Here is a 19,871-nt window from a genome sequence, read left to right on the forward strand (position 1 = left end):
AATAGTTACAAATTTAATAAAATTTGCCTTATAAATTACAGCAGCAGCCCCAGGGCTCGGTTTGCTGCCCCAAGAAGCAAGAGTTGGCAAAGCTGGGCAGCCGTTGCTGGAGAGTTGTCTGAGAGTTCGGGGCTATGGAGGTGGCCAGTGGGCCAGCGCCGCCGCCTCCAGGGTGGCAGCAGTGGGGGCAGGGGAGAGGCTCATGGCCAGTGGGAGCACAGGGAACAGGTGGAGGGGCTGAGGCCAGGCCCTGAGGGCTGCCAGGTGGCCCCCACGCACTGGAGTCCTCAGTCCAAACTGGCCATGAGAAGGTGCAGCTCCCGGAAGGCACTGCCATGGCGGCCGCTCAAGCCCGACTTGCTCTTGACGAGGCCACTGATACTCTTGAGCTGCTTGTAGCAGAGCCGGCACTTGTGTAGCCTGAAGGCAGAGGGGCAGCGTTGGAGGTGACCAGCTGTGTGGACACCATGACGGCCACGTGCCGTGGGGCCTTTCCTGTCTTAACCATTCTCGCCCCTCTCCCAGGCCAGGCCAGGCCACACCAGGCCACACCAGGGCGCAGGGCAGAGCCAGGCCATAGAGGAACCCAGGCTCTGGCTGTCCCCACCCCATACCCTGAGTCAGGGACTCTGTTCTAGGCACAATGACCTTCTCAATAAGCTGTTTCAGCAGTGCCATCAGGTGGGCTAGGCCCGCAGGTATGTTCTCGCTGGGCGTGGCATCCCCACCCCAATACCTGCATGCCGCCTGGCCCCTCACCTCTCCTCCCGGCTGATGTCCACACCCACAGAGGGCGGGGCCGCCAGGATGTCCGTGATCAGGGGCAGAAACCGCTGCAGGATCAGCTTCAGGGAGGTGCAGCCTGTTTGGACATAGCTTCAGAGGCAGACGGATGGATGGAGCCCCAACAGAGAAGCAGCAAGGCACACATGGCAGAGGGGCAGAGACGGACAGCGGATCAGAGGCGGCACAGCTTGTTTTCACTCTGCCCTCTCTGGAACTCGGAGGGGACAGTAGTGCTGCACAGGCACCTCACGTGGGCACCAGCCCTGGGGGTCTTTCCCGTGCTCCTTGCAGGAGCCCCTTGCCACCTCCCCTCCCGCACGTACCTCTCATACTTGCTCTGCAGAAGCTTCTCAATCTGCGGCAGCACCGTGGTGCACAGGTCCAGCTTCCACAGGGAGCTGGGGAGAGGGCCAGGGACGTACGCCCTCAGCACCCGGCCCTGCCCACTCCGCCCGCTCCACCCGCTATGGCCACTTACGCTTTCTGGTTGACGATGTTGAGGAGGTCCACCACCACGGACAGGTCACTGATGGCCACGGCCGAATCCACTGACGTCTGTGCAAACAGAGCGCCTGTCAGAGAGCACGGGGGGCACAGCGGCCCCTGACGGATTGTGGAGTGATGATGGGGTTTGTTGTGGGCTATTAATGAGACCGCCCCTAAAGTGACGAGTGCAAGACCCGGCCTGTACACAGGTGCTCAGTAAGTGGCAGCTTGAGATGGTGAGGATGGAAGAAACAAAGGTGAAGCCAACCATGGTGTGGTGACAGGCTGGCACTTGCCTTGATGTTGCCCGTGGTCCACACGGCCCGCACGGTGTCCAGGTTCTTGTGGCGGCTGGTGAGCACCACGCACATGGTGTCATGGCCTTTGCGGATCTGTGACATGGCGTCCTCGTCGACCAGCTCCGTCTGCTGGGAAACCTTCACGGCCTGCTGGGACGGGTCCAGATGCTGGCAGCAAAGCTCTGCCCTCGCGTCACGGACCTCCACCCCATCCTTGGGCTGGGACCCCACTCACAGGCAGGAAGTCGGAGGCCTTCAGCCCGATGGGCTCGTTCCGGGTGGCAGGGATGATGGCAGGCTCGGCCTTGAGGGCAGGGGTAGAAGTGACGACTTGGGCCCAGGGCACGACCTTGAGCTGGAGGGGTCCGGAGCTCAGTGGCGGCCAGCCTGAGGCCTCCCTCTCTACCCCCCAACCCTGGTTCAGGACTCCAGCTCCTTTCCGAGCCCCACACCACGCCTGCTCCACCCGGACATACGTTTGGCACCGGGAATTGCGTGTCCATGGCTGGGCTGGGCTTTGCTGCCTCCTTGGCTGTGGCCATGTCTGGAGACAAAAGGAAAAGATCTCTGGGTCAGGAAGAAGGCTGGGCTCAGCTGGGACTCTGGGTAATTGAAGGTGATGGAGAAGAAGGAGCTGGCGGGCAGCCGGGAAAAGAGACAAAGAGACATTGGTAGCACGGTGCTAGGGAGGCCTGAGGGTGGGGGCTGGGCCTGTCCCCCTCTCCACTCACCCCCAGGTCTGGCAGAAAGCAGGTGTTTAGCACTGCGTGAGGATGGGACCCGGGGAGTGCTAGGCAGTGGCAATCAGCCCCTCACTAGGAATGTGTGTGTGGTGGGCGCCGGTGGTGAGTGATGAAGAGCCGGCGGCCCCATCTACAGTGGCCCCTAGTGACTTCTCTCACTATGACCATCTCCATCCTCCACAGCACGTGTCCCATTTCTGGACCCATCTGTGTGGTCGTGTCTACCTTCTGCCCTCCTCACTAGAGTGTGGGCTCCTGAGAGGAGCACCTGCCTGCCTTGTTCACACTCAATCATCAGGGTCTAGCCAGGCACACAGTAGGTGTTGTTGGGCAAGTTGAGGGAAAAGATCCAGTGAGAGAGAGAGATTGTGCCACAGGAGGGGAGGCCAGGGGCTCAGAGAGGGAAAGGACTGGGAGCTGGGGACTCTGTGAGGCCTGGCTCTGCCTCCCGACTCACCATCTTCCGGGGGTGCTGGGAAGGGCTCACTTCTCCGGGGTGGTGTCCTACCTGTAGAAGCGAAGGGGGTTGGGGAACTCACGTTGGCCAGCCTAGGGCTCCTATCTGAGCCCCCAGGGAGGGGGTGGCCTGGGAGCCAGGGCCCTGTCAGGACGCAGGGGATGGAAGCTGGTTCCCAGGCACACAGTTGCAGACCTATGACCCTGTCCCAGCCCCATGAAGCCTTGGGCCTGCCCCTAAGGCCTCAGGGCCTTGCTTTGTTTAGGGCAGGCAGGGCCCTCCGCTGGGGTCTAGAAGGCCTGGGACCAGAGCCTGGCCTGGAGCGGGTTAAGCATTGAGCTAAGCAGTGACATGGATGCTGTCCCCAGAGAGGATCATCTGCCTCCATGTCATAGGTGGGGACATGGGGGCCTGGGGGGCGGCAGCCAGGTCTCACTGATGCTGTTCTTTGGCTGGAAGATCTCGTTGTAGTCCTCGGCGTTCCGGATCTCTGCCCGCGACTCCCGCTCGTCCCGGTCGTCCTCGCTGCTGGGGCTACGGCGCTCACTCTCCGAGTTCTGCTTCACCCTGGGGGTGGCCAAAAGGGGGCCGGGGCCCTGGTGAGGCCGGCTGGGCTTCCTGAAGCCTTCCTGGGCTGGGCCTGCCTCCTGTGCCCCCCGGTGCCCTCTGAAGCCCCAAGCCCACCTCTGAGGCTTGCTGCAGGCTGTGCTGGGCCGCTCGTAGATGCGTCGTAGGGGAGCACTGGGGAGGGGCGGCTGCTGTGCCAGCAGCTGGCTGTCCTGCACGGGGTCCTGGGCCACCGTGCCTGTCCTGGTGACCCGAGTCAGGTCCACCACGTAAGAGGAGACGTTGCTCTGGGAGAAGGCCACACCTATCTGCAGGAAGCGGCAGAGCTGGGGTGGGGCCCTCTGCAACAGCAGCTGGGGTATGGGTGGGAGTGGGGGCCTGAGGTGGAAGGGGGATGGAGGCCCGGTGGCTTTCTCACCAGCTGGTCGTTGCAGATGGCCAGGTCGGCCACCTTGCCCCAGTTGACCAGGACCACGTCAAAGCAGCGCTCCGGTTCCCAGCCATAGACACGCAGTGAGTCCTGGCAGCCACTGTATAAGCAGCAGCCATCAGGGTTGAAGAGGACACTCCTAGGCCAGGCGAGAGTGGATCATGGGTCTGAGAAACCTGAGGAGGCTGCAGGGACCCCAGGACAGGAGGGAATGGAAGTGGAGATGGGAAAGGCCCACCCAGGTCCACATCCCAGTTCCCAGGAGGAGGCCGGGCCTACCACCCAGCTACCTGCATACCTGACGGGCCCTGGTTCCCCTTCGATGCAGCTCACCACCTGGAATTTCTCCAGATCCCAGAAACGGATGGTCCTGCAAAGGCAGCCAGGCTGTGCTAGGAAGCCAGGGTCTCCCTCTGGCTCCTACAGGCCTGTGGCTGGGGCAGCCCGCTTGTCTCCAGACACCTGTCCACCTCCCACCTCCCTCTCAGGGCCATTAAGAACAATGTCTAGGGCAGGGGCTGGCCCTGGGCAGACAGGGGGAGGGGATTTAGAGGGTGGGAGGTAAACATGGGCCTTGGATCTAGACGTGCCCTTGAAGGCCCAGACTGGGGCCAGGAATCAGACTCAGGGGACACGGGACCAGGGTCCCATCTTGACTTGGCTGGCAGTTAATTCAGTCTACACAGGTTCATCAGGCGTATGACACCCTGGGACAGAGAGACAGATAGGGGACAGATATACATAGACTCAGAGGATAGAGATGAGAAGGATGGCAGTCACGGGCAATGGGCCCTGCTCCTTCTCACCTGTCAGAACTGCCAGAAGCCAGGAGGTACTCGTTGGGGTGAAACTCCACCACGTTGACAGGCCCCGTGTGGCCAGGGAACTCAGACATCATCTTGCCAGCAGTCAGATCCCAGAGCTGGGGCAGGGCAGGGTGGAGATCAGGACCAGGCCGGACACCAGCTGCCCACTCGCCCTCTATTCCAGCCTGAGCTCTTTATCCACACACCACCTTCCACTCTGGACAGGCTTGGGACATGTAACCCCAGGCAGGAGGAAGGTGAGGCCCTAGCCTGAGGGTGAGCAGCAGACGCCAGTCCCCAGCCCTGGGCCCAGCTCAGGCCGGGAGCTACCTTCACTGTGTGGTCATCTGCAGCTGAGGCCAACCACTTCCCATCGGGGCTGAACCGGAGACACCGCACGGCCTGGCTGTGCCCCTGTGGAGAGGACAGAGCACTGGGCTCACCCAAGGGGCCTGGTGCCTTCCCCACCACCCACTCTATCTCTGCCCTCCACAGGCAGTGCTTCCTGGGGAGTAGGCAATGAGGGGCTGACGGGGCTGACGTGCGGGAGATGATGTAGCGACGCTTCTCCATATGCGGTCACAGATTCTGAGTCCTGCAGGACGCTCCAGGAAATCAGGGTTGCATGGTCACATAGTTTGGGAAGCAACATAGCTCATGTCTCTTTTTGGGGAGTTAAATGCCCTCTCTTAATGCCAAAGGGTCTAAAACCTCTAAAAATAATTCTTTGTTAAACTCAGTGCTTCAAACTCCTATGACTGGGCACCCCCTTCACCTAATGATACCTATTACCTGCCTGTAAAACCAGAGAACGGAGCAGTCTGGTGAACACAGCTCTGAGGGGATTCATGGAAAGCTGGGGTCCAGGTGGACCACCCACAGCACTCCTGCTCTGCTCCAGAGTCACGGTTCTCGCTGGGGCTCTCGTTTCTCATGTTCTCACTCAGGGTGGACGGCCGTCCACTCCAGCCCTGGCCAGTCCAGACACCACCCACACCCCATGTCTGCACGGTGCTTGTGGAATGACCACCAGAAGGTGCCCTCCTTACCCTGTATCGGAAGACACAGCCTTTCCTCCTGATGTCCCAGAGCTGTGGGGGGAGGAGCAGAGGGGCAGAGTCAGGACAGGCCCCGAGCAAGGGCGGGCTGGGGTGGGGGAGGCCTTGAGCCTGGGCCGTCCTGGAGCCTGGGTTGGAGGGCAGTGTGCGGCTGTGAGCAGTGAACGCCCCTGGGCGCCTTCACGTCAGTACACCCCAAAATGACAGGGGTCTAGAAACTGTACACTAAAGCTGGGAATTCTCAGGAGAAATCCTGCCACAGAGAGGGAAGATGCCCCCACGCAGAGCTGAAAGCCCACCCTCTCAGATAGGACACCCGGCCGATCCCACGGCCCGCTCAGTGGGAGACACAGGGCTCAGAGTGGGCTCTCACCTTGATGTTTGTGTCCTGGGAACCCGAGGCTACGAACTCGCCATACGGGTGGAAATCCAGGCTGCAGATGTTGGCTTTGTGTCCCATGAGTGTGCGAAGAACTAAAAGGAAGAAAGCAGAGATGATGGCGTGAGAGGTAAACAAGACGGCTGACAGAGAAGGGCTGTTGTCTTCATGGTGTGTGGGCTTTAATATAAACTGAACAATAACACACATTTTAACAATAGGGGGAAAACATCAACTAAGGTCCTACCACCCTAACAACCTATTTTCCTATTTTTCTCCTGAGAGGCGATAGCCATTTCTGTTACTAGGTGAGCCCCCCAAAAACATTATCACGCACTGCCCCCACCTTGTGCTGCTGGGCTCGTCCTAGTGTGTTCATGCAAGTGCAAAGGATGAGGGAGGATGTGATGTCAGGCAGAAGGAAGGGTGGGCAGGGGCCCCAAGAAGGGCAAGCGGAGGGTGTGCCTGGGGTGGCCCTGACGCTCACACTGGTCCCGTCCCAGGGATCTTGAGGGCGGCTGAGAACATGCTGTGAGAGCCGAGAGCACAAGGAGATGACTGGGGCCTCAGAACCCTGAGGGGCGGAGCGTGAACCACCTTCTGCTGCCCCAAGAAACCATGTCTCCCATCCTCCAAGGTTTTGTAGGCCGCTCCATGGCCCAGTCCAGCCTGGCCCACAGGCAAACTGTGTGTTTCTGTTTCTGGTGCCACTCAAATTTGTCTCTTCTCTCTGGCCTCATATGTCTTGCTTTTTAAAAGATTTATAATTCCACTGTCTGAATGAAACTGATCACCCCATGAGAGCTGGGGCCAAGTGGTACAGGAGTCCAGCCATCCTTAGGTTTGAGCCAAGGTGAACCGGGGTACCTTCTGAGAGGTAGTGAGCTCTCTGTTGAAGGAGGTGTTCAAGTAGCCTCCAAGCATAATGCTTTAGGGATGAGGGTCAAGCTCAACGCAATGGGTAAATTAAACAAACTCTATTGTATGACTGTCTGCATCCCTCAGGTTCAGGTCCAGGGCTCTGGAGACAGAATTGGAAGCAGTCCTGGCTCTGCTCCTTGCTTGCTGTGTGACCTTGAGCAATCCCTTACCCTCTCTGAGTCTCATATTGGTCATGGCCAGGATTACGTAATAAAATGGACATAAAGTTCTTAGGATGGGCCTGACACATGGTTAAGTGCTCAATAAATACCAGTTATAATTCTCATTATAATTTCTTCCTGCACAAGGCCTGCCTTCATCCTCTCTGTCGCCCAAGCTGGACCTTCTCTCTTCCTCAGGCCTCAGAATACTTGTCCTGGTTCTCTGTGTTCTGGCCCCAGTGGTGACTACTCAGTGCCGTGGCCTTTCGGGCACTTCCCTCATCCCAGGATATCTGCCGAGCACTTCTGATGTTCACAGAACAGGCTGAGTGATTTCCGAGCGTGTCTCCCCCAAGCTCCAACACCACCAGGAGGTGGCCAAGGGCCTGAGGCTCAGAGGGGGAAGCAGCGCACTTCCGGCCGGTCGGCAAGGTACAGAGCCAGAATTTAAAGCAGGCACCTGACTCCTGAGCAGCTTGCTTTACCGTGTGACCCTCTACCTGGGTCACAGTTGTCTAAGGCTCCTAGGACAGGCCAGACACAGCTGAGAGCAGAATAAGTGAGCTGTTCTAGTTGTCATCTGCCTTGAAGACAGGGTCCATCCCACTGCCGATGCCCTTCCACCCATCCTACTCGGGGCCCCTCTGCACAGGTCCTGTGGGGTGCTGAGCTGGGACTGACCTGCCTTTACATCCTTCACGGAGTGTGTCAAGGCACCTGACACATCTCTTCTCGGAGTAGCTAACTTAATTGCACCAAAACCTGAGCAGCTGCCTCTCCTCGCTCTGTAGTTGTCACATGCCACCAGGGGCTCAACACAGCCTTTCTGGGCAAGGAGACCTCGAGCACATGCTGACCAATCCAGGGCCTGGAGGGGGCACTCATGCTGGCTCCTGCTTCAGCCACTCTGCATCCCACGCCAGTTTCCAGAATCCTGCCCCGCCCCGAGAAGACGTGGAGTCCTACCCTGCGTGGGCCGCCTTCCTGTGCCATCCCCGGCTGACCCACCCTCACCCTCTGGCTGTGCCATGGAAAGCAGGCAGGACCACATTCTTCTGGCGTGACTTCTGCCCTTGCTCTTCAGTCCCAGGAGGGCCTCTGGTCGCACCTGGGAGCTGCAGGATGGAGGGCCCCTGGGGTCTGTGTACCCCATTCAGGAGCCTCCAAGCTCTCCCAGCTGAGTAGCTACTCAGCTATAGGGTCTTTACCAAGCTTGGTGTCCTCCCTGGGCCCCAGCATGCCCATATGACAAACAAAGGGGCTCTGCCAACCTGGATCTGCTTCAGAATCACCTGGAAGCTTATTGAAAGCCTGATTCTGGGCTCACCTGACTTCTGAGTCAGGTGTCCTGGGAGTGGGGTCTGGGCCGTGTATTTTTAACAAGCTCCTTGACAGCAGCTAGCCGTGGGAGCCCAGTGCCCAGGAATTCCAGAGGTCTTCCATTGTTATTCTTTGCCCACCTCAAGGAAGTCTCGCATTCCCCTTATGCGCGAAATAAGTGTGGCTGAGAATGCATGGTGCCCGTGTCTTCTTTTCCCTTTGCTCCTCAGTGAATGGTGCTGTCCACTGGGATTTGAGTCCAGGAAGAAGTTTCCCAAGAAATGACCCACCCTCGGCCCGGGCCTTTCTGCTTTCTCAGCTGGACCCCGGCCAGCCCCTCAAGTCCAGTGATGCCAGCATAGATGCGTGCGTCCTGCATGTGGCCAGGCAGTGGGACCGTGTGCTCAGATGCAAAGCATGAGACCCATTTGTCATCCAAGAGATCCTGGGCGCTTTCTTAAACAGCCCATCACCGGGTAGGCAAGCATCACCCAAGAGGCCAGGGGCACCATATTTCTGGAGGATACAAAACCACTGCCCTTGGGAAGAATAAACCTGGCCGCCAAGTGTGCGTGGCCAATGGCTGCCATCCTGCAGCAGAGGCAGAGCACGCACCACAGGAGAGGCCCAGAAGGACCTATAAGTCTCAGTCAGGCATGGGGGCTCACTTCTGGGTAAAGCAGCCTTGGCAAAATCTATGCCACCATTTCCTCTCCTGTCCTTCAGGTAGCAATGGCCTCCTGGAAGGTCCAGAATAGAGGCTGGCAAAAAGCAGAGAGCAAATGGGTTTTACTTAAGACTTCTCAGCGTTGACCTGTACGGTGTTCTGAAAAAATGTTGAATTAGTTGTCAATATTCAGAAATGGGTGGATTCCACTTAAATTTCCAGATTCCCAGCTTCTGTTGAAAAATCCATAGAGCTGGCAGCACCCACAATGCCGTGTGGCAACACTCAGCTGAGGCTGAGAGGCAGACCCTCTTCTAGGGACGGCGAGACTCCCCACTTGGCCCAGAACCGAGGGCATGAGTTTACAGACTGAAAGGACTCGGCAAGGATCTAGCACAGGAATAAATGTTGACCAAGGTTCATCACTACACAACTTCAGGACGCTGGGACAAAGATCCTACAAGCCTGCAGCGAGAGAGGCAGAGGGAGGAAAGCAGCAGGTCCCACATGAGGGTCCGGGAGGAGACAGCAGTGGTCTCCCAACAGCAACCCTGGAACCCAAAACGCAACGGCACTGCACCTTCAGAACTTGAAGGGAAAAGTATTTTCAACCTGGAATTCTATACTCGAACTGTTAAGAGAGAGGATGGGGTAGAATAAAGTCATTCTCAATCATGAAGGTCTCTAAAACTGCCTGTTGTGCACCTTTTCTCAGTAAGCTATGAAAGAATGTTCTCCACCAAAGAGGGAGAAAACCAAGAAAGGTGACAACGTGGGATCAGAGCAGCAGATGGAGAGAGTTCCCTGGAGAGGAGACCAGGAGAGCACAGGATGACAGCTGGGCTGCAGGCCCGGGTGCCCCCAGGCCACTAGGACCTGGGGGACAGTGGCTCTGAGAAGAGACCTTGATTATGGGATGGGTTTGAGGGTAAACTGAAGGAGGAGGTTTACTCTTCTGGCAGAGAATTTGGGGATGAATTAGTAATAAAGATGTAGGAAACATGCAGATGGGGAAAAAAACAGTTATTAATACCAGAGAAACAAAGTTATAAAAAGAAGATAAATATGGTGAGCCCCAAATAATATCTGTATGGTCCTGAGACTATAAACAATGGATATTTAAAAGGTGGAATTGGGAGGATGGAGAACGCTGGGAGTGGCTCCACGAGAGCTAACTTCTCACCTTCAGTGGTCGGAAGGCAACAGCTAAAATATAAAATGTTTTCTAAAAGAAAGTGCAGTATAACCACGTTGTTTAGGAAAGTAGAGGGAATCAGCAAAACTCCAGGTGAAAGGACAGAAGGTTGAGGAGTGGAGCAAAGACTTCCTCTTTCCGTTGTGAGTATTTGTAGAACTATCGGTATCTGACTTTTCAAAGTACGCATAACTCCTATAAAGGTGAAAACTAAACTAAAAACAAACAGAGCACAAGGAAACAGAAGGCTGGCCACCCCAGCCCCATTCCTGCAGGCAAGTTGCCAGAACTGAGCGGGGGCCGCCTCCAAGTCGGCGCACACTCCCCACTGCGCCCCACATAGCCAGCTCACTCGTTTACATGTCCTGTGTGGCCCCTGGTGGCACTTGATGTCTTTCCAGGCTCTGAATCCACACAGACATCCACCTGCCCACCCACACAGTTGTCCATTCAGACATTTACTGGGCACCTCTTCAGTGCCAGCACTCAGACAGCAGTGCACGTTGCTGCTGCGCGGCCAATGGGGACGGGGGAATCGCCACGCCGTCTGGGCAGCGCTCCAGGAGGGAGGCATCCAAGCTAGTCAGGCTTCCCGGAGGAAGCAGCTGGACAGGAGAGCCAGAGACAACAGGCCCGCAGGCTGCGTATAGGGGAGGCGAGCGTAGATGCCTACTTTTGGCAGCTTCCAGGTCCCAGACACGGATGGAGCCCGACTGGGAGCCGGCCACGATGAGCTCCTCAGGGGTGTTGAGGCGGACACTCTCCACCGGGGACGTGTGACCCGTCAGGCTCTGTGGAGAAAGGGTGGCAACTTTAGCGCACTGCGTGGACAGACCCTCAGCTGCTGCCCCAAATTCTGGGGTCCCAGAAAGTGTGTCAGAGAGAAGTGACCCAAGCACAGAGCCACACCCAGGCTCTCCACAGCTGGCTGAGCAGCCGCTTCTTTCGGCCTCAGCTCCCAGGGCTAACAGTGGCCCAGATTCCACTCATGCTCCAGCCTCTCCCACTGCCCGCCATGCTGACATGGATGTCACCTACAGCAATGGCCCTGGCCCCTTGGAGGGGAGCAGCTGACCCTTTAGTCCTGAGTCCAAACCACCACCCACCTAGGCTCTGCTCCCATCTCCAAGCCCCTCAGGAGGGGAAACATGGCAGAACCGAGGCCTGGCTCATTAGCAGCGCATGTCTCACCCTCTGGAATGCCTGGATCCCTGGGGCTGCCCCTGCTGGAGGACCCAGCCATGCTCCCAGGCAAGGGCTCTCGGAATCCAGAGGGACTGGGAGTAACTGTGCTGGAAAACCCGGACTCTCACCCAGCCAGGGCTGGGTCGGGCTGAGCCCGGGAGACGGGGTGGGAGACGTTGGTATTTCCAGATTTCTGGAGAGAGGCCAGAATCTGAAATCCATGGTGTCTGTCACTCCCCGCCAGGCGCTGGCTAACCTAGGGCACAGTGGTGACTCCATCAGTGTTTGTTAAGACAACATTCCCCATGGGGGTTGGGGACCTTAGGGGAAAACTGCTCCTCAGCAGAATTACCCCAAGACCAGGCAGTCACAAGCAGTTTGTCTGATTCCCAAACATCACCGGCAGGAGTGTAAATGGGTACAAGCTACACGGAGAGTAACTGGGCACAATCTACGCACATTTAGAAATGCACATTCCTGCACACCAGCAGCTCTGCCTCTGGGAGCTTGCCCTATACACACTTAAACACATGTGCAACACACATGGAAGGTTACTCACTGCAGTGACTCTTTTGGACAAAAGACTGGAAACAATGTAAATACCCAGCACAAGAAACTGGTTGGATAAGCTACGGTCATCCATGGTCACCCGTGCAACGGACTGCCATTCATTCAGCCTTAAAAATGTATGAGGCCACCCTCTGCATATGAGAAACACTAACCTCCGTGATACTTTCAGGCAAAAAACGATGGAGGCAGTGTGTACAGTATGATACCATTCATGTAAAAATAGGAGGCGGAGGGGAGAGGCATGCACATTTGCTCGTGAATGTACAAAATAATTCTGGAAGGACACAGAGGAACCGGAGGCCTGGTTGTCTCCAGGGCGAGAAGTGGAGGTCAGGGGAGGAAGGAAGATGCTTCACTGCTTCCTGCGTATCATTTGGAGGTTGAACTGTATGAGTTCATACATACTTAGAAATGCACAGAAATAGACCAAAGTGCACTGCCTGCAGAGGGAGTAGCACGTGCATAAACCTAACGTGAGAAAGAACTTGGCAAGTCTGAGGCTCCGAAAGACCTGATCTGTGGGGAGTCAGGGGAGAGGCTCAGGCTGAGGCCTGTGGGTGGCCTGCGGGCTGCAGCTGGTGTGAGAAGGGAAGTCTGGAGGCCAGACCCCAAACTGCACTGTGCTTCCCTGGGGATGAGAGCCTGGGTGCACTTGGTGTCCATTCTTTGTGAGTCCTTGTTGATTCTTTTTCAGATCTCAGCTCTCCGCTGGATCTCTCCCAAATCACTGAGGTAATTAAATGTCTACTAATAAATATTACCTCCCACCTCTTTTTATCTGTGTCTTTACTTGGTCAAGAGTCAAAAGCATGACACTGCCCTGTGCTGCAAGGCTGGGGAGGGAGACGGAGGTTCCTGTGCTCCTGGCGGGAATGTAAATTGATTTCTGGAGGGCACGGGGGCAGAATGTTTTGAAAGCTCTTTAAAAAGTGCACACCTTTGGATTTTAATGCAACGATCACAGATCTGCTTGAAGATTTAGGCAGATGAGGATGTTCGGAGGTAGATGACCACGTGGCTGAGCAGGGCCAAGACTGCAAATGCCCTCCATGCTGGGAACAGGGCGGGGCTCAGCCAACTCCAGCTCATCGCCACAATGGCACACCACCGACGCCATTAAAAGTCATGTAAAAGGGTATGTGTGGACATGGGTAAATGCTCACACATTGTTATTCTAAAAAACCAGGCCACAGAAGAGTGAGCTAGCATGCTAGAAATATACTGTCATATATTTACGTGGGGGCACATGTATGTTTGCATGTGTGTACATGTACATATATGCACAAGTCTGCACACATATGCTGTGCAGCACGTGTATGTATCTATATCAGCACTTAGAAAGACACAGATCAAAGCACCAGCTATAGGGGTCTCTGGATAATGGAACTACATGTGATTCATTTTTGTATGTTTCTTCCTTTATGCCTTCTTGTTTTGGAAAGGAAAAGTTTTTGGCACTGAATGTAGTTGTTTAACCAGGGGAAAGTGCTATTAGAGAACCAACTCTCTACCCAGCTCCAGCCAGGTGCCCTGAAATCACTTTTGTGGAATGAGGTAGGGAATGAAGCAGTCAGCCCCACGTACAGCTGACGGACGAGCGGATGGGCTGTGGGCAGGGGAGGCTCAAACTGGGGCCTGTGGGCTCATTTCAACCTTCTCAGGCAGGCTCCCTACAGTACTGTCCTGCAGCCAGGTGACGCCCCCATTCCTGAGCACTGGCCACTGTCCCTGCCATCCAGGCTTGTTCTTGGTCTTCCTGAGCAGACAGCTGGGGAAGGCGCAGATGGTGTACTATGTCCCCCTGCACAAGGGCTGGGTACCCTCAGGCAGGGTGCCTACAAAGCCGCCCGCTCCTTACCCCAACCCCCCCAGCCCAGAGTCCCTCCCATCCCAAGCCCCTGTGCCTGCTGGCCGGCCGAGGCTCACCATGATGCAGTTGGGCTTGTTGATGGACCATAGGTTGACACGGCAGTCGTCCCCGCCTGTTGCCAGCAGCCGCCCAGAACCTTTGCCCAGCACCAGCGAGGACACATTGCTGGCATGGGCGACGATCTCCTCTACACAGGAAAGGGCAAGGGGAGAAGGCAGTCAGGGGGCTTGATGGGTCACGTGGTGGAGGGGTGGGCTTGGCCCTGCGTGGCCCCCAGCTCCAACACCGGAAGCCCCATGGGAGGGCTCTGCCCCTGTCAGCTCCCCTTTGGTATCCAGACACCCCACATGACACCAGCTGACAAGGCAGGGCCTGGGCTTGAGGCAGAAATGACTATTTCTCAACTTCAGTCATTCCTGTCCCACCCTGAGGCCTCATGATTTTTTTCTCTTTTTCTGCACATCGACTGGTAATACTAGGCTCAATTTTTTTTAAATCACTTATTTTTATTTAGCTCTGTCTTGTAAGCAATAATATCCACGAAATTACCAGTTTGATATGTTCATTACACTTTTTCCACAATATGAAAACAAGTATTAAGATAAAAAATACTGACCTATGTACCACCTAAGCACCTCGCCACTCACTGCACACACAAACCTCACTTTGGGGAACACACTTTAAGAACCACTAAGGTCAACTCTAGCCAAGCTGTCCCAAGGGGAGCTCACCCAGGGCTTCAGCCCACAGCCTCTGAACCATGGACCAGGTTCTGGCCTGAGCTCTGCTATTGTAGGCTGTGTGGCCTTAGACAAGTCACTCACCCTCTCTGAGGGCTGGGTTCCTCGTCTAGTAAATGGAGATAACAACAGTGCCTGGCTTATTGAGTTGCTGAGGATTCAGTGAGAACATGCGTGTGAGCTGCTGCACAGGAAGCAGGTGCTCCGCGGTTGGTACGCGGGCTCAGGACTAGTCACCACAGAGAGTGGGTATTAGGGCCTCAAGTGGGCACAGGAGGGTGGGCTTCATGAGGAGGGGAGCAGGAAACAGCTGACTGAGAGGTCTGGGAGTGAGGGGACAGAAGTGACGGCTGCCAGGCAGAGGGGAGATACGGTCGTTGTGGGCAGCCACGAGGGCCCCTGGCTTGTGCTTTGGGGGCAGCAGACAGAGCCTCCGGGGGCATCATCAGTGCTCCAAAGGGAAGAAAACATGGGCAAGGAACCAGAAGGCAACCCAGGCCTCCGAGCTCATCTCTGCGTGAGTCCCTCTTGGGAACAATAAGGAGACAAGACAGGTCTCCCCACACAGACGGAGGGAAAACCCCACCGTGCTATGCTGAGGCACCTGGGAGGCCGGCTGGGGTGAGGGCCTACACCCTGCCTGGTGGCCTCTGTGGTGTGGGCTTCAGACCACAGGGAGGTTGTGAAACGAGGCCCAGGAAGGCTGCTTGCCAGGCAGCCTGGTTCAGCAGGGCTAGCAAAACTGCCCGGGGACCAGGCCCCAGGCTTGACCTGAGTGATGACACCCAACCTCATGGCCCAGCCAGGCACAAACAGCATCCAGCCCCAGCCTGGGCAAGAGTCCCAACGTCAGCCAGGGCCTCAGAGACCCTGTCACTCAATCCAAGGGACCAGGGCCCCTCTCTAATCTACATCTCAACCAAGGAGCCTCTGTCCTCTGGAAACTGTACGGGTAGATGCCTGGGGTTCAAGAGCTTCTCTTTGGCCAAAGTGACTGCCCACCCCAGAAAGAAGACAAGCCACCTTCTCGCTGAGCACTGTTCCCAAGCCTCAGGTCCTCTCCCCTTCTCTGGAGACACTCCACACATGCACTGCCCTACACCTCGGACCTACTGCAGGCCTGAGTGTCTACCTCAGCTCTCACCCTTCTCAGGGAAAGCTCTGGCTGCCCTACGTCACTGGGCCTTGTTGGGCACACTGTCATCCCTCTCTGGGCCTCAGCACGGCTGCCCCTGGAGACAGCCATTAATTCATAATATATATGATTCCTGGGTGCCTATTCCAGGCCCAGAACTGGGGAGACAGTGGGGAATGAGAGTGATTAGATTCCTGTCTTCATGCTACAGCCTGATCGGATGGTTTCTGGGGCAGGGCGTCCAGCTGGAAGAACCACACTCTGAGGTTAGAGGGATTCGGAGGTTGAGCCCTTCTAGAAGGGCTCAGACCACTTCCCTCTAAGAAACCTGACCCAGGACTGACTGGAGCCCCTGGAGAGACCAAGGGGGAGAGCGGACACACCATGGGTACCAGGCAGAGGAGGCCTCAGCACAGGGCACCGACCTAAGAATTCCCCTCTGGCCTAAAGGACAGCACCCACCCATGGCCCAGGCTTGGGTAACACATTTTAGTGCAAACAAATAAAGATCCTCACAGCACCTACAGGCAGGCCAGGCTGGCAGCTGCTGCTTCACCCTGTGGCAAAAGCCCATGACAGTTTCCCAAGCACAGGTGGCACGACTTGGGCCCCGTGTCCCAGCCAGAGCTGGGGACACAGCATCCTGGCCAGAGGCACTGAGGACTAGCATCCCAAATGGAAGGTGCAAAGAACGGGCTTCACGCTGGCCAAGCACCTTCTGATCCTTGCGAGCTCTAGAGCCACAGAGTCCGAGGTCACTGGCCTTGGGCTCTTCAGTTAAAATGCTGTGCACATGACATTGTCAGCAGATGCCCAATATGAGTCGATCACGGTACCTCCCACTTGAACAGTTTCAAGATTTGGCTTTGCCTTTCAGATAAAGCCGAAGCCTCAGAAAGCTCTGTGGCACCACATTCTCCTCAACGCTGTGCTGCTGCCCATGGCTTCCTTTGAGTCCTTCCCATGCACTGACATTCCTCCCTCAGGGCCTTTGCACATGCTGTCCAGCAGCCTACAATACTTCCCTACTGCACCCCCCAGCACCTAGTGAATTGATCAAAGCATATGTCCCAGCTTCGAATTCGATCAAGAGAAACAGAGGGGTGGGGTTATTCCTGCCAGTTGCTCTCCCCAGGGTCTGCGCCCCATTGCAGAGCCCTTGTCTATTTTGCCCCCACTGTCTCCCTAGTGCCTGGCTCTATGCTGAGGAAAGAGCAGCTGTTGAAGGGATAGATACATAACTCCTATAAATATAAAACCGCTCTGATCAAAGTGTGCCTTCCTTGGGAGCCATGAACAGCATTCTCCCAGAACAATTTGAAACAATTTGAGGAACCACTTGAAAATAGCCCAGGCCTCTCATTTAACAAATGAGGACACTGGGGCCCAGCTAAAAGCTTTGCCCAAGTTCCCACAGTTAAAAGTGAAGGAGCCTTGCCCAAGCTTCTGAAAGCAGCCCAGGGACAGCTCATAGCACAGGGTGACCAGTCTGGGCACACTAAATATATGCCAACCAGTTATTAAAGGTGGGGCAGGGCCCACGGAAGCACTAACGAGTAGGGCCGCAGTCCTGAAAATATGATCTGGGGAACCACCACTAATGGCATGCTTTTCAATGGCTCAGTGTTTCTAACTGATAAATAATGATAGATATAACTCCCATAAACAAAAACTCTTTGGGATCGTCAATAATTTTTAAGAGTATAGAGAGGTCTTCAGATCCAAGTTCACAATTGCTATGTCGGGGAATGGTGGCAGTGGCGGTGCTCCAACTCAGTTACATTCCAGAGCCCTGTCAACATCCCTCTGTTTACCCCCTCACCCCCGCCCACCCCCAAGATGCCCTCAGCTTAACTTCTCAGAGGTCTCAAAATGCAAAGAACACCTTTCAGGATTTTCACCCATCCCGGCTGTCAGCCTAACTGGAAATCCTACACCAAGTGACTTATTATATGTTCATTTTCTCACGTGAATCTCATAACAACTCTAGAATGTATGTATTGTACAGATAGGAAACTAAGCCTCAGAGAAATTAAGACATTGGTCAGAAAGTAAGTCACCTGACCAATGTCACCCAGCTAAGAAGGGCCAAAGTCATGATTTGCATCTTGGTCTATTTTACTCCAAAGCCTAGGAGTCTCTCACCCTGTGCCAAGAATAGAAGACAAAGCTGGGGGTTCAGGAACCCAGCAGCAAACAGCTAACAGAGTAAATTGGTGAGAAAGAAAGAAAACTACTCACGCAACTTCCAGGCTGTTTTGGTGACTACAGGGGTGGCCATCCTTCAGCTGGCTGGCACCTGAAGCTCCCACAAAACAGACTGTGCTTTCCTCGTGGGGTGGGGGTGGATCCCCCCCAGATCTGCCGATCAAGTTGGCAGGGAGTTCCCACACATCCAGGCAGAGGGAATGCCTTGTCTCCTGGCTCTGGATGGACCTGTAGTTTTAAATCATACACAGCAGCCACAGAGCAGCCTGTGCGCACCTTCCAGGATCCTGGATCATGGAATGTCAGGCTTGAGCCATCTCAGCTCAACACTGGGCTGGAACACAAACAGAGGGGATGGCTTGTTAGGAAACACTCAGTGGGAGCTCAGGGGTACCCTGATATGAAGAACTGCAGCCACAGCTCCCTGGATCACCAAGGCCACTTGATAAAGACAGACACCCACTAAAGCCAACAGAGCCAAGAGCTGCACAGCAAATTGGGTGTGAGAATCTGGAGGGGGGGCACCTCAAGCAGGGAACAGGGATAAAGGTCCTCCCAGAGGCCAGGATGACGGGAGGAGGCTCTGTTCCAGGAGGCTGGCTGCCTGAAGTGCGGCAGCCGCAGTGGGGCGGGGAAGAGCACATGTCTGCAGTTCCGACAGATTTCCAGGAGTCACTGTTTTGTCTGACCTATGGGAAGTGGGTGGAGTCAAGGCTAAGCTTAGGGGCCCATGTGAGGCACCCCAGATAGGCACTGAAGTCTTCTCTAGGGGGAATCTCAAATAGGGCCCTGAGGATCTAACCCCCCCACCCCCAGTGTGTGGCAAAGGAACTACTCCTGGTGCCTGTCATGTCCAAGGACAGTGCTGGGAACTAGGCCACCGGTCGGCATGAGTCAGTATGATCCCCTCAACTCTAAAAAGCCAAACCATTTCCCATAAATCCTCTCTGTCCCGTTTCTCCTGGGTTCGCCAGTCCTGCCTCTCTAGTCCTCCATTCACTACCCCTTCTCCCTGCCTGCTGTGCTCCCATTCGCGCACATCCTGTTTCCTGAGCTCCCTAAATTGGCCCCTGCCTCGCCAGACCCCCTTTACTCTCCTTTCCCCTCTGCTACCAGTATCCCCATTCATTCATTCCTGTTTCTTGTGTTCCCATTCATCACCCATCCTCCTGCAGACCCCCGGCTCTGCTTCCGGCCTCCCTGGTTTTCCCCTCAGGCCTCCTCGTCGGTTCCGCCCCTCCCGAAGCTAAGTCTGGTCCCTCGGCCTCCCCTGATCCTCCCACTTCTCTCAGCTTGCGGGGCAATGGCTCCAGCCTCCCCGCGCCCAGAGCCCTCTCTGCCGCAGCCCGGCCCGACACCGCCAGGCTTGGCCCAGTCCAGGGCCCCTCGCCCCCTCGTCCCCTTGCCCACTCCACCTGCAGCTGTGGCTCAGGAATCCGAGGCTCCGCTCCAGGGGCGACCCCCACTTGCCTCCATCCCCTGCCCTGATTGGCCGCTGCTTGACAACCGACCCTCACAACAAAACCTCCGTCTCAGAGCCCTGCCCAACTCACCTCCCGCACCAATCAGCCGCCACGGGCGCTCCACCTCCCGCCAGGTTTGACCAATCAAAGCAGGCGCTTCTGCCGCTTTTCCCAAGTACCCGCCCTCTCTCCCTGAATTGGACTAATCACGAGGAAGGAGAGTTCAAGAGTCGCCCCTCAGCCTCTAATGAACCAATACGGGCTGCCGTTTCATTGGTCCCGCCTCCGCCTCAAACTTTCCCTTCCCTCCCCCTTTCCTTCTCTACCTCGAACCTACTTTGCGTTTGAAAAATTTTCGAGACGCCCTCCAATGGCGGCTGCACCAATCACTTTATCAACCGTCTCAGCTCGGCCAATCAGCATTC

General features: G+C 56.0%; 1 protein-coding gene across 3 annotated transcripts; it reads right to left on the reverse strand.

Annotated features, from left to right (window-relative positions):
* KATNB1 (katanin regulatory subunit B1) lies at positions 1-19,527 on the reverse strand. 3 transcript variants are annotated; one of them, XM_019754618.2, is made up of 20 exons: positions 19,399-19,527; positions 18,017-18,317; positions 13,957-14,087; positions 10,949-11,066; positions 6,006-6,106; positions 5,624-5,665; positions 4,905-4,988; positions 4,575-4,690; positions 4,067-4,138; positions 3,757-3,907; positions 3,456-3,646; positions 3,208-3,338; positions 2,772-2,822; positions 2,048-2,115; positions 1,807-1,875; positions 1,569-1,718; positions 1,265-1,341; positions 1,110-1,184; positions 760-876; positions 1-420 (listed from the first exon to the last, which is right to left on the reverse strand). In XM_019754618.2, the coding sequence occupies exons 2-20, from the start codon at positions 18,054-18,056 to the stop codon at positions 288-290; spliced, it is 1,917 nt and encodes a 638-aa protein (XP_019610177.1). In that variant the 5' UTR covers positions 18,057-18,317; positions 19,399-19,527; the 3' UTR covers positions 1-287. The 3 variants fall into 3 exon arrangements, with proteins under 3 accessions (XP_019610177.1, XP_019610157.2, XP_074170917.1); XM_019754598.2 differs by having other exon boundaries at positions 1,807-1,926; XM_074314816.1 differs by lacking the exon at positions 19,399-19,527 and adding an exon at positions 18,509-18,829 and having other exon boundaries at positions 1,807-1,926.
* Between the last annotated feature and the right edge of the window lie 344 nt (positions 19,528-19,871).

Source organism: Rhinolophus sinicus, linkage group LG11 (genome assembly GCF_036562045.2).
Source record: "Rhinolophus sinicus isolate RSC01 linkage group LG11, ASM3656204v1, whole genome shotgun sequence".
NCBI classification, from domain to species: domain Eukaryota; kingdom Metazoa; phylum Chordata; class Mammalia; order Chiroptera; family Rhinolophidae; genus Rhinolophus; species Rhinolophus sinicus.

What these genes read in the sequence shown, in the direction of transcription:
- KATNB1 (XM_019754598.2), bottom strand. Translation starts at nt 18,056, where the DNA reads ATGGCCACCCCTGTAGTCACCAAAACAGCCTGGAAGTTGC. An exon ending in GCCTGCAGCAAGCCTCAGAG is followed by an intron (nt 3,339 to 3,455) that starts GTGGGCTTGGGG and finishes GGCCACCCCCAG; the next exon opens with GGTGAAGCAGAACTCGGAGA. An exon ending in AACATCGTCAACCAGAAAGC is followed by an intron (nt 1,185 to 1,264) that starts GTAAGTGGCCAT and finishes CCCTCTCCCCAG; the next exon opens with CTCCCTGTGGAAGCTGGACC.